The following is a 22,912-nucleotide window of genomic DNA, read 5'->3' on the forward strand; positions in this document are numbered from 1 at the left end:
GCCTTCATCAAGAACGGCCCCGCCCCGGGCGGGAGCTGGCGGCGCGCTCCTCCGGCCGCCAGGGGGCGCCGTTGTGCCGCCGCCCGCGGGGCGGGTCCAGCAGCGTCGCCGCCGCCGTTGCTACGGGCGGGCCGCGGCCGCGCAGCGGGGCTGAGGCGGCCTCCACCGCCGCCCGCTCGGCCTGCCCGCCCGCCGGGCCGGGGCAGCTGCCAGCCCGGCCTCCGAGACCCCGGTGGGGAGAAGGGTGGCTGCGGCCGCCTCCGGGCGTGAACCGGCGGGGCCCGGGCCGCCTCCCGCCCGCAGCGGCGGCGGCGGGTGAGGTGCCGGCGAGGCCAGCGCAGCGGAGCCGGCCTCCGCCGGGGCGGCAGCGGGGCCCCGCGGGCCGGGAGGTCAGTGGTCTCTCAGGGGTGAGCGCGTCCGTGGTTCGTTCGCCGGGGAAGGGGGGTGGTGGCCCGGGGGTGGTGTCTCCGGGACCGCCGGTGCCCGCGGGTGTCAGAGACCGCGAGCGTGGGGAGTCTCGTCCGTCCTCTCCCCTCGCCTGGGCCTGGCGCGGCCGCTGTCAGGGCTGCGGTCGTCGTGGCGAGTAGGTGAGAAAGGGAGGTGTGAGGAGCTGGCGAAGCCATCCCTCCCGTCTGGTCCGAGGAGAGCACGGGCGGCGTCCCCTCGGGTACAAAACCAGCGTTCCGGTGTGTTTTAACGGGGTTTTGCGCTTCCAGTGTAGAGCTACGCCGTGGGCCGCTGCAGGTGGGAAGTCTGGTTTGCAATAAGTGCAGAATAACGAGGTGCTTCCCCCGTTAAGTAGGAGTTTGCCTTGAATCCCGATTCTGTATCCCTAAAACTACTCCTGGGATATCGCCTCAGTTTCAGCAGCAGTAGTCGGGGGTTGGCGCGAAGCAAGAAAAGGTGGCAGCCATCTCCCTGCTGTGAGATCAGGGTAGAAGCTGAGATCACTGGAAATTTCCTGGCCTCTGGCACCGAGTGCTGTGGGCAGCCTGGAGGCTGGTTGTACTGGTGACTCACTGTACAGCAAGGAGAACAAGCTGTGATTTATATACAGTTTTGATCTCCTTTCACGCTAGCAGTATACACAATCTTTTCTTAAAGAAGTCTGTACGCAGCCGTGATGCCTACAGCAGTGAGGAAGTCAGTTCACTGGTCTGCTCTTGAAAGAAAAAAGAAAATAACGTTGGTTTTATAACAAGGTCACGTTAAGGTTCGAATTGTTCTAGAGGGAGGTCTTGTGAGGAATTTGCTTTCTGATTAAGGAGCAGAGTTTGCAGCTCAATAACTTTTCATTCTTACGTGTTTCTTTTGGGGAAATCCAGGTATACCACCTCTTGAAATTTTGCAGACAATGCATCTGCCTACACATATACCTGCCCTTCCTTCTCAGCTAAAGACTGAGCTGTCTTCAATTTCCATGTCTCTCTGGCTTGGTTAAGCCCGGCAAACTTACAGGGTAAGCAAGGGAAGGAAAACTATGATGTGAGGAACTTTTCGTATGGAGCAGTATCCATAGCTGGTACCCTGGGGGAGAATGAGTACTCCAAATGGATTTCCACAGCACTCCAGGGCATGTGTTACTCAGAGCACGGAGGGTGGAGCAGTACAGGACCTGCACGCTAAAAAAGCCAGCAAAGCAGCAAAGAAGGAGGCTGCTGGCAATGGGGTGCTTACCTTTGAAGATCCTCCGAATGTAGGCATCTCTTTAAATGAAACCTTAAAGCTTCTACCAGATGAACTCAAAGCTAATACAAAAATTAAATCGGTCACTCCAAGGCCTCCTCGGAAACCCCGGCTGGAGCGTGCTGCATCTCTGGATGAGAAGAGCTGGAGGAGATGGCGGCGGTTTAGAACGAGTCAGGAAAGTCTGACTGATCCCAATGAGACAAGTTCCTCAAATGGTTCTCTGCAGGAAGCATCCCTCAGCCCTCCCGTCAGGGGTAGGGCAAGCCCCTGCCATCAGTGCTGCCAGCAGAATTCCTTGCACAGTTCACCAGATGCCTCAGAAGCCAGTTCCATGGGGAAGAGCAGAGGAGGCACCTCCGACCTGGGGAAACGAGCCTCCGAGATCTCCAGTGCCTTTGGTGGGCTTCTGCGGGGAAAAGCGTTTGCAGGTGGCAAACCCCGGCTGTCCCAAATAATGCCGGCTCGACCTCTGCCACCCATGGAGCTCAATGTGGCCTCTCACACGCTGAGGACAGCTAATAGGATTGACTCAGATTGTATGGATTATCGACATTATTCTCAGCACAAGTTTGGGAGGGTAAGCAGCAGCTTGAGCGATAGCAGGCTACATGGCAATGGGATGGTCTACGATAATTGCTCCACAGACTCCATGAAATCTACATTCAGTCTGCTCACTCCCATTCGCTCCAAGGATGTTCGAAGCAGGTATGTCTCCCAGCTTCTTGTGGCAAAGCTTGGGGTGTGTTAGCAGGGAGCCAGCTGCCCTGCAGAATCCTGCTGGGCAGAGGTGGGGAACTTCGGACTGATCAGTAAAGCAGAAAGGTTATTCTGTGTTGTTTAACCTGCTGTGGACACTGGAAACAGTTTGAAGATGAAGAGATTAGTACAAATACTCCATATTTGCTCCTTTCAGTTGGGTACTGTTTTTCATTAATACGTTTGATTTGCTGTCAGCTTGCTTGTAATATTGAAGTAATCTGTTTTGAAGATTAAGAAACACTAGCTGTGCATGCTAACAGTTGGGAAAACCTTTTTTTTTAATCTAAAAGTACATTGGGTTTGAACTGAAATGTTAAATGGTGGGAAAAACCCCCAAATATTTTAGCTTGAAACTATCATGCAGCACATGCAATGTTATCACAATCCTGTAAGGTGCTGAGGGTCCTCTGCAGATGTTGAGCTTGTTTGGCTTCTGGCAGGATCAAATCATGTACTGTGACCTGCTTCCTGCTCCCACAGGAGCTCCTCTGCCCCAGCTTTTCCAGGAATCTCTTGAGGAAGAGTATGATTCCACTCAGATCTCAGCACTTTCTCCTAGTGTGGCCCTGACCTCTTGCTCTGGTTGCTCATTTGTCTTCATTCTTTGTTAAGTTGAGATTGGAGGGAACTGCAGGGAGTATATTAATCTGCTTGCTAGTGTATCAAATCCTCTTCTTGTGTTGGCTGCAGACCCTCTGTTTGTGAAGACCTGACAGCACACAGCACAAACACTGCAATGAGTATTATTGATAATACTGCAGGTCAGGAAACAAGTTAAAAGGTAACGGATACCAAGTACTCAGCTAAAGGTTGTATGTTATAGACACGCTACAGTCTGCAAGACCTTGAGGGATAAATCTGATCATTGATCCAAAGAGTGGGAGTCAGTGGTACCAGGGAAAATAATTCTGAGATAAATTAAAGTGTTACTAACTGGTAAAAAAGCCCCAAAGGTAGATTGTTACTTGTTTGCCATGGGAGGGGGGGTTCTTTCACTTCCCTATGCAAAGCTGTTGAAGTCAGGTGGACAGCTGGGTAGACCAGTGGGTTGCACAGCATTCCCTGACATCATGCTGTTATCATTATTTGCAGAGCTTAAGCAAGATTAAAAATGCTTATTCAACTTGCAGTCCTTTTGCCAATACCCCTTGCTTTTGTAAGCAGCCAGTGTGGGGCAGATCTATCCTTTTTGAATAGGATAGACCTTATTTTAGACCTAAGACTCAATAAATCGTTTACTTGAAAGCTAATTTGATGAGCTGAATTAGAAGGAAGAACGTGAGTTTGAATCCTTGATTAGGAGCAACCTGGTGCCAGGACACTGGGAATGGTGGAGCTATTTTCGTGTTTTAAGTAAACTGAGCTGCTTCAAGATACTCAAATATCAAACCAATCTCTTCATTTTGTGTCTGCAGTAAGTACTAGGGAGATTGAAGACTTTGGATGGCTTCAGTCTTCTCATCACAGAACCTGAGAGCAGCATCAGTGTCACCATCATACTTGTGCCTTGGCTTGGAAAAGGCTGGTTTATGACAATAGTTTTGTTTTCTTGCACATGATCCATGAACTGTCTATAAGGGTTGGAACTTTATAAGGAACTTTAGACAAGCAGAACAATATATAAATACTAAATGCTATTTTCTTGAGCTAAAGGTATGTTCTTGATTAACTCAAGATTCAAGCGTTACAAATCATTATTCCAACTGTCATGCCGTTTCCTTAGGTGCTCTTTTATGGGTCTTCTGTTCACAGAAGCTATTTGGAAGGCAGCCTTCTGGCGAATGGTGCCTTACTGGGAGCAGAAGAACTTAGCAGATATTTCCCTGATCGGAATATTGGAATTTTTGTGGCCACCTGGAACATGCAGGGTCAGAAGGTATGTGCGTATAAGTCTCCAGAGGTCTTTTGGCAGTGGTAAGGTTACCCCATCTTTACTGCAAGGACTTGTGTGATGGTGTTTCTTTCCTGTTCATTACTATGTTCCTCATCAACCTGAGTTCATCATTGTTATCAAATTACAAGGCCCTGTCATGCATGTCATGTTCATCTTAGTGAGTGAGTCATTGTATCAGGGTTCCTCAGACACCAGGTATGAAAACAGTGCCACTGGCTTTCTGTGGCAGCTCCTTTGTGCTTTGTTGCAATTAGGGTCATATGAAGATGACTGATGATTTAGTGCTTATGATGAGAACATCTCTGATAAAAGAACACAGCTTCCTGCCTACATCTTTATGTAGCCTAAAAATTCAAGATTGATTCTACCAGGTGACTGAGAAGCTATGCGTGGAAGAACACGAGCAACCCCTGGGGTGTTCAGTAAATAGCCTATGACCTTGGTAAAAAGTAAGCATCACCGGAAATTAGAAACATCACATTACTGGCCCATATGGCTGAACAGTGGAATATTGGTTACTGCTGGAGCAACAGCAGTTGAAGTCTGCCTTTGGGAAGGAGAATTTTTAGTATTATCACTTAAGCTATTTTTTTAAGCCGAATTGTTTGTGTATGCTGTGGAACTTGTAGCTTAGCCTGGACTTTTCTTTTTCTAGTAAACCTTTGCATAACTAATATTGCTATTTTATCTTTTTTCTTCTTCTTTTCTTTTCTTTTCTTTTTTTTTTTTTTTTAATATTAGGAGCTTCCAGTGAATCTGGATGACTTCTTGTTACCAACAGATCCTGACTATGCCCAGGACATGTATGTCATTGGGGTTCAAGAAGGCTGTCCAGACAGGTAGCAAAAACAATGTAATGAACCATCCTCTTTTATTGTTAACTAATTACTTTGTTTTTAATTAGTCTGGAAATAGTCTCCATCATATTCTTAATATTTTCAATAAACAGCCCATTTAATAAGACTCTGAATTCCATTGCATGAGCACTAGGGAAAATGGGTTTTAGAGGAAAATGTCACAAAAATCTGTAAATACAGAACCTGGTTCTTTTGTCAGGGCAGCTAATAGCAAAACTCCTGTCTGATTTCTGTGGGCTTCTTACCATAGACCTTAGCTGGCTGTGATCTAACTCACAGGCTGGCTGTTACCATTAGGAGCCATGTGCTCCTTAGTAGTACAATACTGCAAATTTCTAGACTGTCTGAGATTGACCAACCCTAGAAGAGCAGGTTGAAGCCTCATGTCAGGCTCTGCTTTTTTAGGGTGTCTTCCCAGTGGGACTCTCTTTTCCTCAGATTTGCAAGCTGCTCGGTGCAGTGGCAGTAATACTCTCTCACCAGTAATACTCTCTCACCAACATGCAGAGCCTGCTGCATGGCATGTGTGGAGATACAGGTCAAACTGACCAGCCTTCACTGCAGCATGGCTGTTGCAGTGGAGGTTTTGCTTATGCTTACTTGACTTTTTTTGTCAGAGGGATTGCTCTGTTTTCACAATGCTGATTTCTTTTCCTGGTTATTGTCTCTTGTACTGTCCTTGTGATCCAGCTGTTGTTCTTTCCTGCAGAAGAGAATGGGAGATCCGCCTGCAAGAGACGCTAGGTCCCCACTACGTCATGCTCTACTCCGCTGCACATGGAGTGCTGTACATGTCGATCTTCATTCGGAGGGACCTGATCTGGTTCTGCTCAGGTTTGTGGTCCAGTAGTAGCTGGAGAGTGGGGAGGTGAAAGGATTGCTGCCATTGGGTGTCATGTCCTTTTCTCCAGGGCTGTCCCTCACCTAACTTTCCTGCTTACTGTCTCTAGAGGCTTTTCAGTAAAAGCTGCTGCTTTTTCTCCTTCCAGAAGTGGAATATGCCACAGTGACAACTCGAATTGTATCTCAGATCAAAACCAAGGGAGCTCTGGGAATCTGCTTCACATTTTTTGGGACCTCCTTTCTCTTCATCACCTCCCACTTCACATGTGAGACATTTACAATCTTGTTAGAAGTGTCCTGATTGAGGGAGGAGAAGGGTTGCTTTACAAAGGTAAAAAAGCTGCAGAGGGATAGAGGAACAGGACAGTGAAGTCAAAGCTCCGGACTGCTGAGTTGAGAACAAAAAGGGGGGAGGATTTTTTGGTAGCAAACTTACAAAAGAACTGTGTTCAGAAAAACAGAAATGAACTCTGCATAATTGTATGCCTTTTTCCACACTTTCTGTCATTGTTTTTCAGCCTGTATGCTCCCTGGGTCAGAGTGTTAAATTTTACATGTGGAAAATGTCTGATGTCCTTTGGAAGTTCCTGTTATAACCAAAAATGGTAATTGAATGAAAATGATGCATCGTTGGCAGTAATGGAATTTCTGTCTTTCAGCTGGGGACAGTAAGGTGAATGAGAGGAAACTGGACTACAATAAAACCATTCAAGCCCTTACACTTCCCAAGAACGTTCCGGACACAAACCCGTATCGATCAAGTTCTAGTAAGTGTGAAACCATGCTTGTGTGGTAGCCCAAATGAACACAGTTTGTGCATTGTCTTTCAGTCTACACTAAGGAAAAGAGAATGAGAGTGCTAATTTGAGATGGTATAAAGAGACCACAGGTCTTTTTGTCTGAGGATGGTTATTATTTATGTGATTTTATTTTTTTATCTATTTTAGGTGGGGTGTAATTTTGGGGGGGGCGGAATTTGAGAGAAAAAGTTGAAATGGAGAGGGAGAGAGAAAATTCAAAAGGAATTTTCATGTGAAGTGTTTTTTTCTCAGAACAGCAATAAGATAATTTTGGTGTATTTTTTATCAATATTATGGATATGTTTCACTTTCCAAGTATTTTCTAGAACAAGTAGAAAAAAAATACTTTATTTCAAAACTTAAGAGAAAGAACTTTATTCAGTTTGCATATACACAGGTCAACATATTGTTTGCCAAATTCCCTTATTGTTTGCTAATACTGTGCTGTTAACATGATGTCTGGATAGACAGCTAAGCCCTTTTTCTAGAAAGATTAATTTTCTCTATCTGCAGTGTAGTATTAGGTTTTTGTGTTCATACTATTTTTAGGTCCTGTAGATAGTTTGGTCTCTTTTCAGCTTTTTCTATGATTTTTTAAATTTCTGTTCTATTTTCTACTGGTTTTTTTATTACCACATTCTGTAACGACGATAAGCAGAAAACATGCTCAAGCATTATATCTCCTGGTAGTAAAAAGAAAGAATTTATCCCTGTTCCCTGAACACATCTAGCAGCACTCTCAGGAAGCTATGCATCATACAGGTCTCACTTTGAAAGAATTAAGTGAGTTTCATTTTGATGAGCATGTACCTACATCATATAATTTTCCTCAAAAGTCAAAAGGAGATTCAGGGAAGAAAAGTATGGGATGGGTTTTTTTTTTGCTTTCAAAACTTTTCAGGATTTTTACCTTTATACTAACACTTCTGGCTTGAATCTGCAGATGATGTCACAACTCGGTTTGATGAAGTATTCTGGTTTGGTGACTTCAACTTCCGACTAAATAAGGATCGTGAGACCGTGGATTCCATCTTGAACCAGAACCCAGAAACGGACGTGACCAAGCTATTGGCTTATGACCAGCTTACCAGTGAAATGAGTAGAGGTGAGGGACAGCTGGTTTTCTCCCTAGTCTTCAGGAATAAAGATATTGACACACAGAAATAATTACAGCCAAATCCCTATTTCCTAGATACCTTTCCTGCTTTCTCTTGTTAAGTTCCCTAAAAAAGGAAGTCAGCAGTTGTCAAATACAGTGGTAGTCTGTACAAGGGACTTTTTGCTATAGCATTTTGCTATGTATAGAGTAATCTCCCAAGCTATTTACTACTCGGTTTCATCTGACTCCTCTATAAACTGGATATCATTCTGTCACAGTGTCTAGGGCATTTACATTTGAATAATTAGCATTTGCAAAGCGTCTTGAGCTTCAATGGAATGGGAAGTGCAGTGTTTTTTGTTTAAATAGCCACTGACTAAATAGCCACTGGCTATTTTTTAACCTCACTGTGTAAGAACTGGAGCTTGCTCTCTTTCCAGAGCCCAAGCCCAGGTCTTTATAGTCATGTATGTACATGGCTGCAGTTCCTAGCCAGCATTAGTTAAGCAATGTTGAATAAATCCAGAAAGTGTGCCATGTTCTTGTGAAGAAGGAATTGGTTGTTCATGGTGTTCTCCCCTTCCCTTACAGGGTCTATTTTCAAAGGATTCCAAGAGGCTGACATTCATTTCCGTCCTTCCTACAAGTTTGACATAGGAAAGGACAGCTATGACACCACTTCCAAACAAAGGACTCCTTCCTACACGGTAAGGGATGATTTCAGAGCAGCATGCTGGAAGGGCTGCTCAACCTCACATCTGTCTCCAAAGGGGATTCTCACCTGTGAGAAAAAGCTGCCTTCCACAGTTGGTCTGCATGAGATACAGTCATGCTGAGATTTGTTGCTTAAGGGCAACAGGGGATCTGGAACTGGTTTGGAAGAAAGGATTGTTGAATCTCTGAGCACAGGGAGAGTTTGGCACAGGCTGCTAATCTTATTTTCCCTGCCTTACATCCTTTTCCAGTGCATTCTCCCCTGTGCTTAGAGCTGGGCACAGAACTGCTATTGGGATCAGATACACATTTCTTCATGAATGTATCCCTGTCCAAGACACTTAATTTCACTAAGTGGAGTGTGATAAATGAATGGATTTGTCTCATGAACCAGTGCTTCTTTCCAGGGTGGCTGTGCAAAGGGAGTTACCATCAGTCTCCCCTCTCTCTCTAACTCCCAGGATCGAGTTGTATACCGCAGTCGGTACAGAGATGACATCCATGCTGTCAAGTACTCATCTTGTCCTGTGATCAAAACTTCAGACCATCGGCCTGTATTTGCCTTGTTTCGTGTGAAAGTGAGACCTGGCAGAGACAAGTTAGTACCTCCTTATGCCACTCTGTGATTGCACATGGCTCCAGTGATCCCGAGGATATGCTCCTGTTTGGAGTTTGTTCTCTCAGGAGAGTTCCTGAAATAGTTTATCCCATGTAGCTCTCTGCAGCCTGTTTGTTTTTTACCCAATTTATGCTCTCAGTGGTCAGAGCAGTAAGAGCGCTTAAACCTTGCACTGACATCCAAAATCTCTGCTGCCACCTTCCTTAATCCTCCTGAGGGACATAAACGGAGTCCATTGCAATTGACTATAAATCTGTGCTTTATCTGAGATGCAGCTCTGTTTTTCCTATCAGCATGGACAGCTTTCCTCTTCTGTTCCTCTGTCCCTTTTTGGGATCAATGCTGTTTTCCCTCCCCAGTGGTGGCTGCATTTCAACATAGCTGTATGTAAGTGGAGTATTTTGAGATCCTGCAAGTTCTTAATGTCCCACTGTGGGCTGTTGTGCTAGTAGAACTACTTAGAAAACTTGATTAAGTCACTGAAATTTAGTTAGTCTCTTTTCTGTGAGTAGTATGGTCAGGGATTTGAAGACCCAGGTATCTGGAAAATGGTGATTTCTCAAAGCACTTGATCAGCAGTGCAATTAGAATTGGTATTTTTTTGTTTATGGGTATGAAATAGCCATTAAATAGAAGTATTGTGGAGTCTCTGAAGCTGAACTGCTAGGGTTGCCTTCTGGCCTCTCTAGAACAGACCAAGGTAAGAACTGTTGTACATGAACCATATCAGCACGTACACCAAGTTAACAGTATGCTAGTTTAGCTTTTCAAATGTGTGTTTTGTGGTTTAAGGTCATAAAGAACATCCTCCATGTATGTCCCTTATGAATGCAGGCATGTTCATGCTTAAATTGAAAGTACAGTTGCCTTTTACAACCAATATTTTCTTCATTTAAATGTATTGTGAAAAACCTTAACTGGTTGCTGTGGAAGAACAACTTTGTTTTACCCATTTTCTCCCACAGCAGTAGCTGAATGCATTAGGAAAGTAAAAATGAGGTTTCTGGCCTTTGTTGTATGAACTAGTTGGGAAATGTTGGGCAAACAAGAGTGTATTTGTGCCCTGATCTAATGGCTTGTGTTTGTATTGTAGCATTCCACTTGCTGCAGGGCAGTTTGACAGAGAACTCTATTTAATCGGAATAAAGAGGCGGATTACAAGGGAACTTCAGAAACGGCAAGAGCAAAAGGACCAAAAATCCAGCAGCGTATGTAGCATTTCCTGAGCTGAGGACTCTGCAATGCTTGTGTTAGAGGTGCCCGGAAAGAGGATTTCAGGCCACAGCAAACTCTGGAGGGAATTGTCTGCTTAAGCACCTCTGGCAGTTGCTGTGGCTTGCGAAGAATGTCTTAAACCTCATCCTGGATTCATTTGCATGAGCTAATCCACGTAGCTCAAGTGCTTTTGCTGAAGAAAATGGAGTCAGTTATTTAGGACATCCATCCCAACAGATGTAACTGATTTATTTTTAACCATACTATCTTTGGAAGCAACCGGATGCAGACTCTTGGTTCCAAGATGACTCCACACAGGGGGTACAGCTTCTGGAATTGGCATGACCAGGGGCAGGGGACCTAAGAAAAGCCTGCAGAAAGGTGAAAACTTTTGTTTGTCTCTTTGATTTGATCTGGTTAGCTTATGTATGTTGTGGGGTTGGCTTTTTTCTCCGCGTCTGTAGCCAAGTGTACGGTATTCTGTAAAATGCATTAACAGGGACCAGTTAGGGGACTTCGGCAGTTTTGTGTAAGGATGGTGCTCCTGTGTTGGGCTTTATTGGTCCTCCACAGCAAGATCTGTGTGAATGTACTACTGTACATTTGAAGTGTAGAAACATTGCCTTTCAATAATTATTCTATAGGCCTTCTGTTACTAAGGGGGTAAATATCAATCTCTCACACCATATATTTGGCTGTTGAGACTGCTTGAAACAATCCCTTCCTTAACTCACTTGCCCTCCCCAGGGGTGATAAAACACTACCTGCCTTCATTAGAGGACACTTGAGTTGAAAATAATGGTCTAAGTACAGCTACTGTGTAATGCTTCACCAAAGTGATTAAGATGTCAAGCGAGTATACTAGGGAAGTATGCAGAGAAACTACAGCAGGTCAGATTGGTGCAGTTCCATTACCTCTGATTACGGTTAATTCCTTTTGGTTTTATTTTTCCAATTCAGTGAACTGTGAATAATTTGCTATTTTTGAAGTAGTGTTGTCTTAAAGCTAAACATAACTACATGGACCAGTATGGCACTGGTAAAATCTAAGTACAGCTAATACTCAAAAACTTCATGGGCACAGATCAGCTGGATCATTAATCACCTTAGTACAGAAAACACCATGCAAACAACTTGGAGGAAGTGCTGCTAACTATGCAACCTGTCCAAGACAGAGCTTCTGTTCTGCGGTACAAACATTTATGGCACTGACCTGTCTGTAGCCATCAGGTACTTGGATTTCCTTTCTTTTTAAAGGAATAAAAATAAATTAATGCAATACCTTAAATGAGAACCAGCTCTTATTGCAGGGTTGTCCAAACTAGAGTTCTTTGACTGTGTGATGCATGCTAACTGTTTGGGTGACCTGAGCCATTTGTCTTCAGCTGGAAAAGCAGGATGGATTTCTTTGGGAATGTTTGCATTGAGCAAACAAAGCACATTTCACCTGCCAGTTAAAGAAACCCAGCCATTAGCTGATGAATTTCAGAACTCTTACTACTGGCTCCAGTCATTTAGAGGTCTCTTTATTTTCTTACAAACACACACAACAACTGAATAGGACTTCCATACTGTGGGTTCCACAAGAAGCAATGCAACCTGTTTTCTTCTTAGTTGCTTGAGGAAAGGTATGAGGACAAAGCAGGCGATAGCTGCCTCACAGCGTTCTGCTCCCAGTCTGATTGCTCCTTACAGTGCACATCAAGCCAGTGAAGTGCTGCAAGGCAGCTGTCTACATTTTTAAGCCCATAAATTAGGGGATTATGTACATCAGATGTTTTATTTCTTCTCTTCTGGGTCTCCACTTCTTCAGTGTATCAAATGCGTGGCACTTTTAGCTTTGTGTGAGTTGCTTTCAAGATTACGAGCTTTCTGAACATCATTTTGTTGATCCTGACACCTAGCTGAGTTCCATCTCTGCTGAGGCTGACAATTATGTCTTCTTTTTGCAAGGCCTCAAGTTCAGTTGTGTGACAATTTGAAGAAACTAGGGTGCAGTAGCAACTCCTTTAATAACAGACTGTTTGTATACTAACTCTGAAGTAAAAGAATTTTTAGTCTTTAGCATAGTTCACTTCCAAGTGAAAAACCTAAAGAATAGGATTGCTTTAATTCTAAGTGTCCATGTAGCAATTATGTGTAGTATCTCTGTATATGGACGTCCTAGAAATTGTTAGTTATGCCATAGGTCTACTTTCTTCTGAGCTCTAGCAGAATTATGAAGTTGTTCCCAGATGTGATTTCTAGTAGTACTGCAAATGGTAAATGACACTGATGAAATGGATCCATGATGATGGTACTGCAGGAAACTTTTTGCTTAACTTCACATGGATAATAACTAATATTTTCTAATTGTTTGACCAAGACTTTGTTCGCCTTGGTAACAGCTATAATTCAGCTATATGTAAGCCAAGCTCTTTAACAGGCCACCACATTCCTCAAACAAGGGCACACCCCAGGACCCCCAGTGTGACAGCTCCGCCTCTACTGCTGATTGATAGGATTAAGTGGTAAGACACAGCAGTGACTGCCTTCTCAGATGCACACTTTCAGTTGTAGTGATGATTATTTTGGCTTGCCATTTTCTCCCCAGTGCCAAGAGAAGCCTGTATAAACCCATCTTCTCTTGTAACCTATTCAGAGGGTCAAAGTACTCAACCAGAGCCAGGGTAGGCCTTTAAGCCCAACATAACGAGCCTTTTACAGACCAGTGTTCTGAAAGCAGCTTTGTTCAGCTGTAGCATAGCTCCATGTTTGAACAGTATGCCTGGAAAGATGGGAAAAAGGGCTTGCAGCAACATTATAATCTCATAAATATATTAAAAAAGAAGCAAGTCTGTCAGACATGTGCAAGATGCACTGTTTTATCGAAAGAGCCGGTACATCCGAGGGAGTCGCCCATCCTTGCTGGAAAGCGCTGCCTGGATGTGTTCATAAGTGGGCAAATCTGTTAAGTCACCCAGTGCAGCCACAGCTGGTTTTTTATGAAGCATCTTAGTGACCACTCTCTTGATATCAGTAGATTTCACCTGACCTGCAGGGAAAAAAAAAAAAAAAAAAAAAAAAAAGCCGCCAGAGCTGTGACCACTACATTCTAAATAGCATGAAGCAGCTTTATTATGATTCTGAGTCAGACCCTATGCTCAGAAAACCAATTACTAACTCTAGACCTTCCCTACCATGCTTCTGGTTTTTTCCTTCCTTCTACAAAAATAAGCATTGTGCTAGCTTGCAATCAATTGAGAAAATCAGTTTGAAATATGTATCTGTAGTATTTATGCCCTCGTGCTTTCTAAGGCAATTCATCTGTGCTACAAGAATACGTTGTAAGTTGCTCCCCCCACCTAATTGTACGTACAGTTCAGTCAAGGCAAGGAAAAGCATTGTCTACTCACTGATCAGGGCACAGAGCTCATGAGGTAGCTTCCTTGTGTTTGTTGCCAACACTTGCCTTCCCACATCTTCAAAGATAACTGGCCGAGACTCGAGGTTCATCATGAGCATGGACTTCAGCTGCGTCTTCGCTCGCTCAAGCTCTACCTGTAAATGAGCAGCAAATACAAATAGATGTTCTGGCCTCTGTTCTCTAATACAAGATACCACATAAAAGTTCTGGAAACACCTTCCTCTCTGTGAATGTGTTGCTAAAATTACTATATTCTTTTACAGAAATACTTATCTACAAAATTTCATTCTAGCAAGGCCAGTGCAACGCAGTATTTCAGCTTAAAGCCCATCTGCACAGTCTGCAAGTTAGGCTGCTGACCTCTCCTACTGCTCCTGCCATTAGAATGAACTCTCTTGTGATGATTTCCACCATCTCTCGAACCTAGGAAAAACAGATAATTGAAAGAAGATTAGAACAATGCTTATTCTGTTAACATTCCTGTCTGGTAATAACCAACGCGATTACTTTTAAAGGACACCTGTCTTTGAATACAGGACTACATACCTGTTTTGGATCTGCGCTGGCATGTATACACAGGAGACCTGTATCCTCATAACTGTGGTGGTAAGAGGTTGCGTTATACATCCAGTGGTGCCTGTGAGTATACAAACAGTACTTAAAAAAAATCTAAAACACAGAATTTAAATGTAAAAATTAAACAAACGTGGACAGTGAGTCCCCTCCTAGTGCATTTTCAGGATTCTCAGCCTCTGACAATTTCTGCATGTGCCATCTTGTTCCTTCTCTCCACTTGCATCCTTGAGACCAAACCCAGAACAATACTGAGCAGTATTACTGGTACTACTGCCAATTCTGTTAATACCCCTCGATTAAAGGATGGGTTGGGCTAGTGGAGGAAGACAGGATTCCTGGTCACTTCTGCCCTTTCACCCTCTCAAAATAGCTAGTAACAAATCAGCCCACACGTTTCAAGCAGAATAAGCTGATGTAAAACCCGGGGGTGCTGGCTTTCAAAAGATTAAGCCATCTGTGTGAACCTGCTAGAGAAGACCATTTCTGCTCTCTCTGAAACAGAAAGGCAAACCAACCTGTTGAGCACATTGAGATACAGTCGGGTGAACATGCCCTTGCCAGGCCCTCCAGCTGAAAAAGAGCCACCACCTCCCATCATCATGTTTAATACAGCAAAGGGAATGAAATCTTCCTCCTGAATTGCAACAAGAAATTCAGTCAGCTAGTAGCAGAGCTCACAAGGGTCTGGGATGAGTAAAGAGGGAGAAAAAGAGTCAGGAAAGCATAAAGATCAGTGCCTTCTTCAAACTGTCAGTGAAAAAGTTGCTTGTCTGTGCATGCAGCACCAGCAGCAAAAGTGCCAATGTTTACATGACATACTGTACTCTGGGATTCTTCAAGTACAGGGCACCCAAAACAAAGGATTTTAGGTTGATACTTACTAAAAATGAGCAGCTTTCTAATCCAATCATGATGTGGGTAAGCTCTGGGATGGGAGTAGGGCCCAGACTCACATCTGACATATCTTTTTCAACCTGTGGGAAGGGCAGACAAATGATTAGGACTGATTTTCATCTCTGTTGTATCCAGCTTGATACATTCCCAATAATTAACCTGTCACCCAGATAATGGCTGTCATGGCCAGTTTTGGCTCATGTTCATGAATGGTATGTAATTTTAGAAAAGCAAAGTTTAAGTCCAAATCTGCACCTCCAACAGACAGGAAGAGGCACAATGCCACCTCCACCTTCCTTTTACCTTGACAATGCCTCCTGTGTACTGAGCCACAGATCTGTCCACGTCCTTGGTCTGCCCACTGCCCCACACTGGCTCCACTCCAAGCAGATATTTCTTCGCACACTCCACTAACTGCTCGTGCTCAATTCCCACCCCGGCAAGGACCATCCTGTCTGGTGTGTAGTAGTTGCGCAGGTATGAATGCAGGACTTCTCGATCAATTTTGTCAGTGTTTTCCACTGGGCAGAACCTGTTCAGTCCAACTGTATTTTCTCTGTAGGCTGCCTAAAAGGATACATTAAAGTAACAATTATTACTTCACCCCCCTCCATCTAAACCTTCTTTTTCTGTTTTAGAATTATGCCTACCTGTTTGAGACATGTAAGAGAAGACAAGCTGAGCATTATTTCACTAATGTCAGCATAACTCAACAACTTGTTGTCACCCATGTCAGCAAAGATAAGTTATAGATCGTTTTAGTTTAGGTTAAAATCTTACATGTGTGTAGAATGTAGGATTTCGAAGTGGAGGGACAGCAAAATTCTCCCACCACTGAAATCTAACTGAATAACAGAAAAATCTGTTCTCACAATAATCTAAAATAAACACTGAAGTTGATGAAAAACTGAAGAAGAGAATGCAGCATCTCTCATACAGGAAACTGCATGCAAGATAGACTTTTCAGTGGTTTACCGCGTGGATCATTTCTGTGAGCAGAGGCTCTGGATCAGGTCTCATATTCAAGTCTTCAAGCTCAAATCGTATAGCAGTTCGAGTCATCTCAATCTCTTCATCTGTAATAAGAAAGAATGCAAGAGATGACAACCATCACACAAAATAGCCAATTGCTACATGATAACTTCTTGATGAGCACTATCTAATGAAGAATTCTAAAATCTAATAGCAAGTCATGTGTTGGGAGTCTTTTTTTGAGACAAAGACTTATGTTCCCAGACCTGATAACCTGGGCTGTAGTGCTACATCAGCCAGCAAGTTGACCACTGTGTCCAGGCCTTTGGCATCAGCAGAAACAGCATACATTATGGTGTCCCTGCAACACAAGTGGAAGGGTTCTGCATTGAGAAGTCACTTCTATGGTCATTCAGTAAATGTGCATCAGAAAGTCACAGATAAAGCTGCTTGATCATTACTCATTAAAACGTTTCAAAAGGAAATAGAACTGACTTTTATAACTGTTTCAGGTTCACTTTTGTAGCTTCTTAGCAGTTGCCACAAATGCATTTCTGCTGCTTAGAAACACAAAGTGGCTTCTACTGCCACACACCAGAAAAAGCAACTCAAAATACTGTCAGTGTTACAACCACTCAGGTAACAGAGCAGAGAGAAAGAGCATCGTACCTCGACGCCTGGCAGTCACAAATGCCCCCGTGCTTTTCTAAGGTGAGAAGGATCTCATCTTTGCTGCCAAACTGAGCTGTGGACTAAGAAGAGATACCAGTGTTATTAATTAGTAAAGCAATAACTGTTTATAATCCTTCAGTGTAGCCCACAAAAAGCATCTTCTTCTACATTAAGTCAAATGGTTTGCTAAATACTCACTAACCTTGAAGGTGAAAGCACAACAGACTTTCAAAATATAACTACAGTCACACTAATTAACAAGGAATACTATCACCATCTCTTTAAACAGATCAGACCCACAGTGCCGTTGCGAGGAGCAGGCCCTGCCCTCGGCCACTCGCTGAGGTGCAGATTTACGGTGTTTCACACAGACTCCGGGACCCCGCTATGACAAGTACGGTACTCACGGAGAAGGCCAGTTTTTCCAAGAAGTGAGAGATGCCACTGAGGTATTTGGCTTCATGTCTTGATCCCGAATTTATAAGAACTAGCGTTAAGAAAAGAAGAAGTCAGCGTGACTTTTACCACACACACCACCACCACCATCCCTGCTCCTTACACCCGGCCAGGCTCCCGCAGGCGGGGAAGTGTCACCGCCGCGTCCCTGGCCAGGCCAGCTCAGCCCGGGGCAGCTCGCGGCCCGGTGCCCCCGCCAGGACCCCCCCCGCCCCCGCTTTGCCGGGGAGTGGGTACTCACGGCCCACGGTGCAGAACTGCCCGAATTTGTTCTGAGAAGCGACGCGCAGCCCGTTCTCCAGTACCGTCACCCGAGTTTCGAATCTCTCCCGGCCCTCGGCCGCCGCGAAGACCGCCTTGGGCACGCCGGGCAGCGGGCAGGTCAGCGATACGCTGGGGTAGGCGCCGCCGCCGCTGTAGCTCCGGCCGGCCGCCAGCCCGCACCTGCGGGACAGCGAGAGCCGCTGTCAGCGAGGCCGGGCGCCCCGACAGCAGCTCCCCCGCAGGCCGGTACCGGGAGCTGCATCCCGCCCGCCCCCGTTTCTCCCCCCGCTCACCGCCGGGCCGGGCCCCAAGCGCCCCGCCGCAGCCATGCCATGGCGACCGCCATCTTGCCGTCAACCGGGAGCCTCGCTACCGCCCGGCGCGGGGTCACGTGCGTGCGGGGCAGGCGGTACTGCGCAGCCGCGGTGATTCCCGGGGAATGGATGGGCGGGGAAAGGGGTCGGGGAGGCGGGACCCGGGAGAGGCCGTGGTTGGGTGAGGTTGTGGCGACCGCTCGTTAATTGGTTCGTTCTGAAGGAAGGCGGGACCCGCTCTGAGGCGAGGCCCCGCCCCGCGGTCGGTGGTCGCCCGGGGAGCGGAGAGGGCGGAGGTGGGGCGGCCATGGCGGCGGGTCCGGGTCCGGCCGAGCCCAACCCCTTCTCCTTCCGCGAGTTCGTCCGCAGCAAGGCGCGGAGCTGTGAGGAGGAGGGCGGTGCTCACCAGGTAGGGCCCGGGCGGAGGCGCGGCTGGGCCCCGCCGCGCTGAGGCGCTCGTCCCGCGCCCACCTTAGCCCCTCTGCTCTGCTCTCCCCTCCGCAGGCGGCACGGCCCGGCCCTAGCCTCGGCCCCCTCTTATTCCCGGATCCGGCGCCGCTCGGAGAGGCGGAGGACGACGAGGAGGAGGAGGAATGGAGCGGGAGCTACCAGCCCTTGGTCGTGGAGCAGGCCCACCTCGCCGTCGCGGGCCCTGCCTCGCCCTCCGCCGGCTCCTTCTTCTCTGAGGGCGCGGGGCTGGCAGGCAGCGAGGCCCCGAGCGTAGCCTGCCTCGGAGTCCCCCCGGGGCCGGGTTTTCACTCCCTTCGGCAGCCCAGCTACGAGGAGGTAAGCACCTCGGCCGACCTCCCAGCTCCTTTCTCAGGGCAGACGCAAATGCCGCCTGAGAGCTCTGTCTTCTGTCAAGCGAGCTCCGAGCTTGTGTATCAGGTTCTTAGAGAAACTTGGTGTCAAAGCGTGCTGTCAGCAAGGGTTGCGCGATACGTGGCAGCTTGAGGGAGAGAAGTCTGAAAAACTGCTCTCCAGCATGAGTCAGATCCAGCGCCTTGTCTGTCCCGCTGCTTTTGGCATGACCCAGGTGACTTGCTAATACTCTTCCTCTTGAAGTCATATTAATTTAGAATTAACAGCATTTGATGAGTTGCTCTGCGGTGGCTGTTTGGTGCCACATTTCTGTGCCCCAGAGGGTTAGTGAAGTTAAGTGGTTTTGAGAGGGGAAAATCAGGTGTGAAAGTAAGCTTGAATGTAATAGAAAGTGCAAGACTTTTCAGCACTAGAGTTAAAGCTGAATATTTCTTCTGGTACTTGTCTTGGAGTGCTAGTAGTGTTGTGAAACCACACCCTCATTTCTAATGAGAATTTTTATTTTTTAGCTGAAAGAAGAGAATGCCAGTTTGAGAAGCAAGATCAATAAGCTTCAGATTTTCTCTGAAACTCAAGCAGACAAGTGCGTAAGCCACAATATGGGGGAAAGTAACCACATAAGCAAGGAGTTGTCTTAGAAGAGGTGCTCACTGGAAACAGTCAACATCTTTAAAGAAGAAAAATGTAGTTGAAATCTGTGCTATTTATTAAAAAGCTTTAACAAACCTGGTTTTCTTATTGAAAAAGGCTTGGAAAGTAAGTAGCAAGCTGGCATCTGATGAGTGTGTTTGTGTGGCTTACGCTTCATGTGGTTTAGGTGCTTAGTGAAAATGAGGGTAGGGCTTGACAGGATGCATTTCATAAAGCTTTAGATTAACAAAATAATGAATCTTAATCTCTCTCCTTTGAAGCAAGAGAAGCATTTTTATTTTTGCTGGTGAGCAACTTGATATTGGGAGACTTGAATTTCCTTAGGTTAAGCAACCTGGTGACTTACCTAGGGTGGCAATTTCTTAAGTTCCCATCTGAATCCTCTGCACTCTGCTGCTCCTCACAGTGAGGCAGCTGGTACTTCCATGGTGATAAGGTAACCATTTGTTTCAGAATTACCCTTATCTAGACTGATTGTGAACAACTGTGTTTTCTGCATGGCCTTTCTGCATTCAGCTGTATAGTTCCCGTTAATGCTAATGGATGTTGAACAAAGAAATCCCCTGAACTACAGCCTAGAAGTGTAGTTCTGTGGGAAGACTTCATTTTTCTTATAACATGAAAGAATGAGTTTCTCCCCTAGAATTTTCTTACTGAAGTATTTAATGTTACAAGTGCTTACTGTACATTGTCTCTTGTTTTTTAAGGATGAGGAAGCTTGAAAAGAAGCTTGAGGAGAACAAAATTAAAGAAGAAAAAGAAGCGCAAGATTTGGAAGCAATGGTGCAGCACGTGGAACAGAATCTCCAGCTGATGACTGTAAGTGTTGGTCACAGTAGCAGAAGCTTGCTCGCAGCTGGTGTAGTTCCAGTCCTCTTCCTTCCTCCCCCAGGAGAGAGGGAAGCTGAAGTGGTTGCTTCACCTGTGTGAGCACTAAACAGCTCTGGCATGGGTTCAGACTTTCCCCTTAAAATAAGTCCCAGTCTAGAACGCCTTTCACTACCTAGAATAAGGGAGGTCTTTGCAGAAATACCATTTTTGGATTCCTCACACCTTCAGTTGCTTTTTTGCAGCCTTCTGAAAACACCTCCTATATGAACTAAGAGCTGTTTTTCCTGCTTGCTTATTTATACTGAGTACCTTTTCCTCTTGTCCAAGAAAAAAAATAAATGTCCAGAAGTGATGGATGGCAGTTGAAGATATCAGAAAGGAAAAATGGGGAGGAGAGGAGACAGCTGATCAGACATGACTGGGGGCACTATCCCCATCTCGTAAAGCATTCAGAACACAAGGTGGTATAACGCAAAGCACATCACTTTAAGTTATGTGCTGGAATTGTGCATTCCTACGTAGGTCAAACAGCCTGCTCTGTCCTAAGCACTGCTATGGTACAAATAATGTTTATTCTATTTCAGAAACGGGCTGTTAAAGCAGAAAACAATGCTACAAAACTGAAACAGGAAAATGCGCTACTTCAGGTAGGAAGCTGTATTCTTAAGGCCTTGCTGAATGTCCTGGGGCTGAAAGCATACATCTTGAAATTGAGCCTATAAAAAAGATACTGAAAAGTCTTAACTATGCCTCACTTTTCCTAGTGAATGCCAGAGAAGATGTTCTAGACTAGAACATTTCAGCCCTACGCAGACAGTTAACTTCATCTCTGTGACGTGTGGCACTTCAGTTACAATTTTGCTGAAGTTTCCTGTGATGTGTTTGATTTTGGGGACCTGTGAATGCTATAAGGCAACAGGGCAAATGGGTGTTTAGCTGTAGGAAAGTGCCTGGCAGAGAAGGGAGAGAAGCTTGACAGATATTGGAGACAGCTCAGCAGGGCCTACGTAGTTAGATGATAGCATCCATGTCAGGTAACAGCTTCCATCACCGCTGTCGGAGCTGGGGTACGCCACTGTTACAACACTGGATTGGTTCTGTGAAACAAGCAGACATGAAAATGCTATGTACGTTTTCAGTTTTAATAAAGGCTTCTAAGTTGTAGTTTTCTGTCGGAGACCGCTCTCCAGAGCAGGGAAGACATTCTCTAGGCAGTCTGGTTACAGGATCTATTCATTAGCTGCTGTAGCTAATAAACTGCTGTACGAATGTGTTCATTAGTTGCTTTAGTTGTAAAGTAGCAGAGTTCTGTAGTTGTTTTCATATAAAGTGTTTGCTTCCTCCCTAGGTTCAGCTGAAGAATTACAAGACAGAGAATGAAGCCTTGAGGTCGGGCCAGTCGGCGAGTCTGGCTGTGGTGAAACAAAACGCAGACCTTGCCTTACAGAACCTTCTCACAGTTATAACAAACTCCCGGTCTTCGATCAAGTGAGTTGTTTTAAGATGACTCTCCTAACGCTACCCCTGATGCTTGTCTAAATACTGAGGTCACAACTACATGCCCCCAGTGGGTTTTTCTAGGATTGAAACTCGGGTTCTTGTATTCTGTATGCCAGATCAGCTAGTCCATGTTCTTACTTACCTGCAACGTGTTTTCCTCCAAGTTTAGGTAATAAAAATAACTAGAATGTGTACGTCCTATTTTTTTACTTAATGTAAAGCCATTATACTTAGGATCTCTATGTCTCTTACACTTCACTTCAAGAAATGTAAGTCCAGATAAAAACTGCTTCTTGAAAAATCACATTGCACAGGTAAACACCACCAAAATGCTGCCTGGCTACTTCATCCTCTCCTCCCCAGTCTAACGCTGTCTCTCTCCCACATTCCAGGCAGCTGGTCTCCGGAGCAGAATCGCTGCAGCTCGTCGCTGATCTCCTTAAATCAATAGACAGAATTTCTGAAGTGTCAGAAGACAGACAGTGACTCAAACAAAACTGAGAACTTTGCTTTCATGCGGAAACCATTACTTCAAAGTTAATTTCTGATACTCAACCTCGCTATGACATGTGAAGCTGTTAGCGCTGCTGCAGAACCGGCTTTCCCATCTCTACCTGCTGCGTGGCTGTGGCTGCCCCAGGTTGCTAAAACCCGAAGGGACAAGATTACACCCCTTTTCCTGCTAGGCTGGGACCACGGCCCTGCCTCCCCTCATACCCCGCGCTCCTGTGAGCATCCCACGTTTTGGCCGTGACCCCGTGAGCACCCCACGTTTTGGCCGGGACTCCCCTTGCCGTTCTCTCCCTGTCATGGGGGAGGGAAAAAGGCTGGCGGTGGGTGGTTCGCGCAGGACGTCGAGTCCCCGAGGTTGCGCCGGTGCTCGGCCTCCTCAGGCGGTCTGTAACCCTCGTCCCGGCCGCTGTGTAACGGGTTTTGCGGAGCTATTAAAGGCCGCGGAGGCGGCGGCACCACAGCCGGTGTGCGGTACCGGGGAGGGGAGCGGGGATCCCGTAGCGCCCTCTCACCGACCGCGTGCGTCAGCCGCGCCCCGCCGCCGCATTGGCG

General features: G+C 45.7%; 3 protein-coding genes across 6 annotated transcripts; 2 read left to right on the forward strand and 1 right to left on the reverse strand.

Annotated features, from left to right (window-relative positions):
- Positions 1-303: 303 nt before the first annotated feature.
- Positions 304-14,490, forward strand: INPP5E (inositol polyphosphate-5-phosphatase E). Of its 4 annotated transcripts, XR_007509914.1 has the most exons (12): positions 529-587; positions 1,326-2,394; positions 4,201-4,324; positions 5,084-5,181; positions 5,909-6,033; positions 6,189-6,308; positions 6,702-6,809; positions 7,786-7,947; positions 8,533-8,648; positions 9,117-9,253; positions 10,368-10,870; positions 14,411-14,490. XR_007509914.1 is itself a non-coding variant. In XM_049831974.1 (11 exons), exons 2-11 carry the CDS (start codon positions 1,538-1,540, stop codon positions 10,498-10,500), a joined length of 1,980 nt encoding a protein of 659 aa, XP_049687931.1. In that variant the 5' UTR covers positions 304-407; positions 1,326-1,537; the 3' UTR covers positions 10,501-11,777. The 4 variants fall into 4 exon arrangements, 3 of the variants coding, with proteins under 3 accessions (XP_049687931.1, XP_049687930.1, XP_049687929.1); XM_049831974.1 differs by lacking the exons at positions 529-587; positions 14,411-14,490 and adding an exon at positions 304-407 and having other exon boundaries at positions 10,368-11,777; XM_049831973.1 differs by lacking the exons at positions 529-587; positions 14,411-14,490 and adding an exon at positions 304-389 and having other exon boundaries at positions 10,368-11,777.
- Positions 12,042-18,105, reverse strand: PMPCA (peptidase, mitochondrial processing subunit alpha). The gene is made up of 13 exons (XM_049831987.1): positions 18,023-18,105; positions 17,707-17,909; positions 17,417-17,496; positions 17,007-17,089; positions 16,604-16,698; positions 16,341-16,441; positions 15,669-15,932; positions 15,353-15,445; positions 14,987-15,105; positions 14,442-14,532; positions 14,256-14,318; positions 13,885-14,029; positions 12,042-13,523 (listed from the first exon to the last, which is right to left on the reverse strand). The coding sequence occupies exons 1-13, from the start codon at positions 18,073-18,075 to the stop codon at positions 13,354-13,356; spliced, it is 1,560 nt and encodes a 519-aa protein (XP_049687944.1). The 5' UTR covers positions 18,076-18,105; the 3' UTR covers positions 12,042-13,353.
- A 126-nt stretch (positions 18,106-18,231) lies between these two features.
- ENTR1 (endosome associated trafficking regulator 1) lies at positions 18,232-22,811 on the forward strand. Its single transcript, XM_049831993.1, has 7 exons — positions 18,232-18,452; positions 18,548-18,829; positions 19,375-19,448; positions 20,224-20,335; positions 20,932-20,994; positions 21,696-21,835; positions 22,240-22,811. The coding sequence occupies exons 1-7, from the start codon at positions 18,351-18,353 to the stop codon at positions 22,331-22,333; spliced, it is 867 nt and encodes a 288-aa protein (XP_049687950.1). The 5' UTR covers positions 18,232-18,350; the 3' UTR covers positions 22,334-22,811.
- The last annotated feature ends 101 nt before the right edge of the window (positions 22,812-22,912 follow it).

Source organism: Accipiter gentilis, chromosome 29, assembly GCF_929443795.1.
Source record: "Accipiter gentilis chromosome 29, bAccGen1.1, whole genome shotgun sequence".
In the NCBI taxonomy this organism is placed as follows: domain Eukaryota; kingdom Metazoa; phylum Chordata; class Aves; order Accipitriformes; family Accipitridae; genus Astur; species Astur gentilis.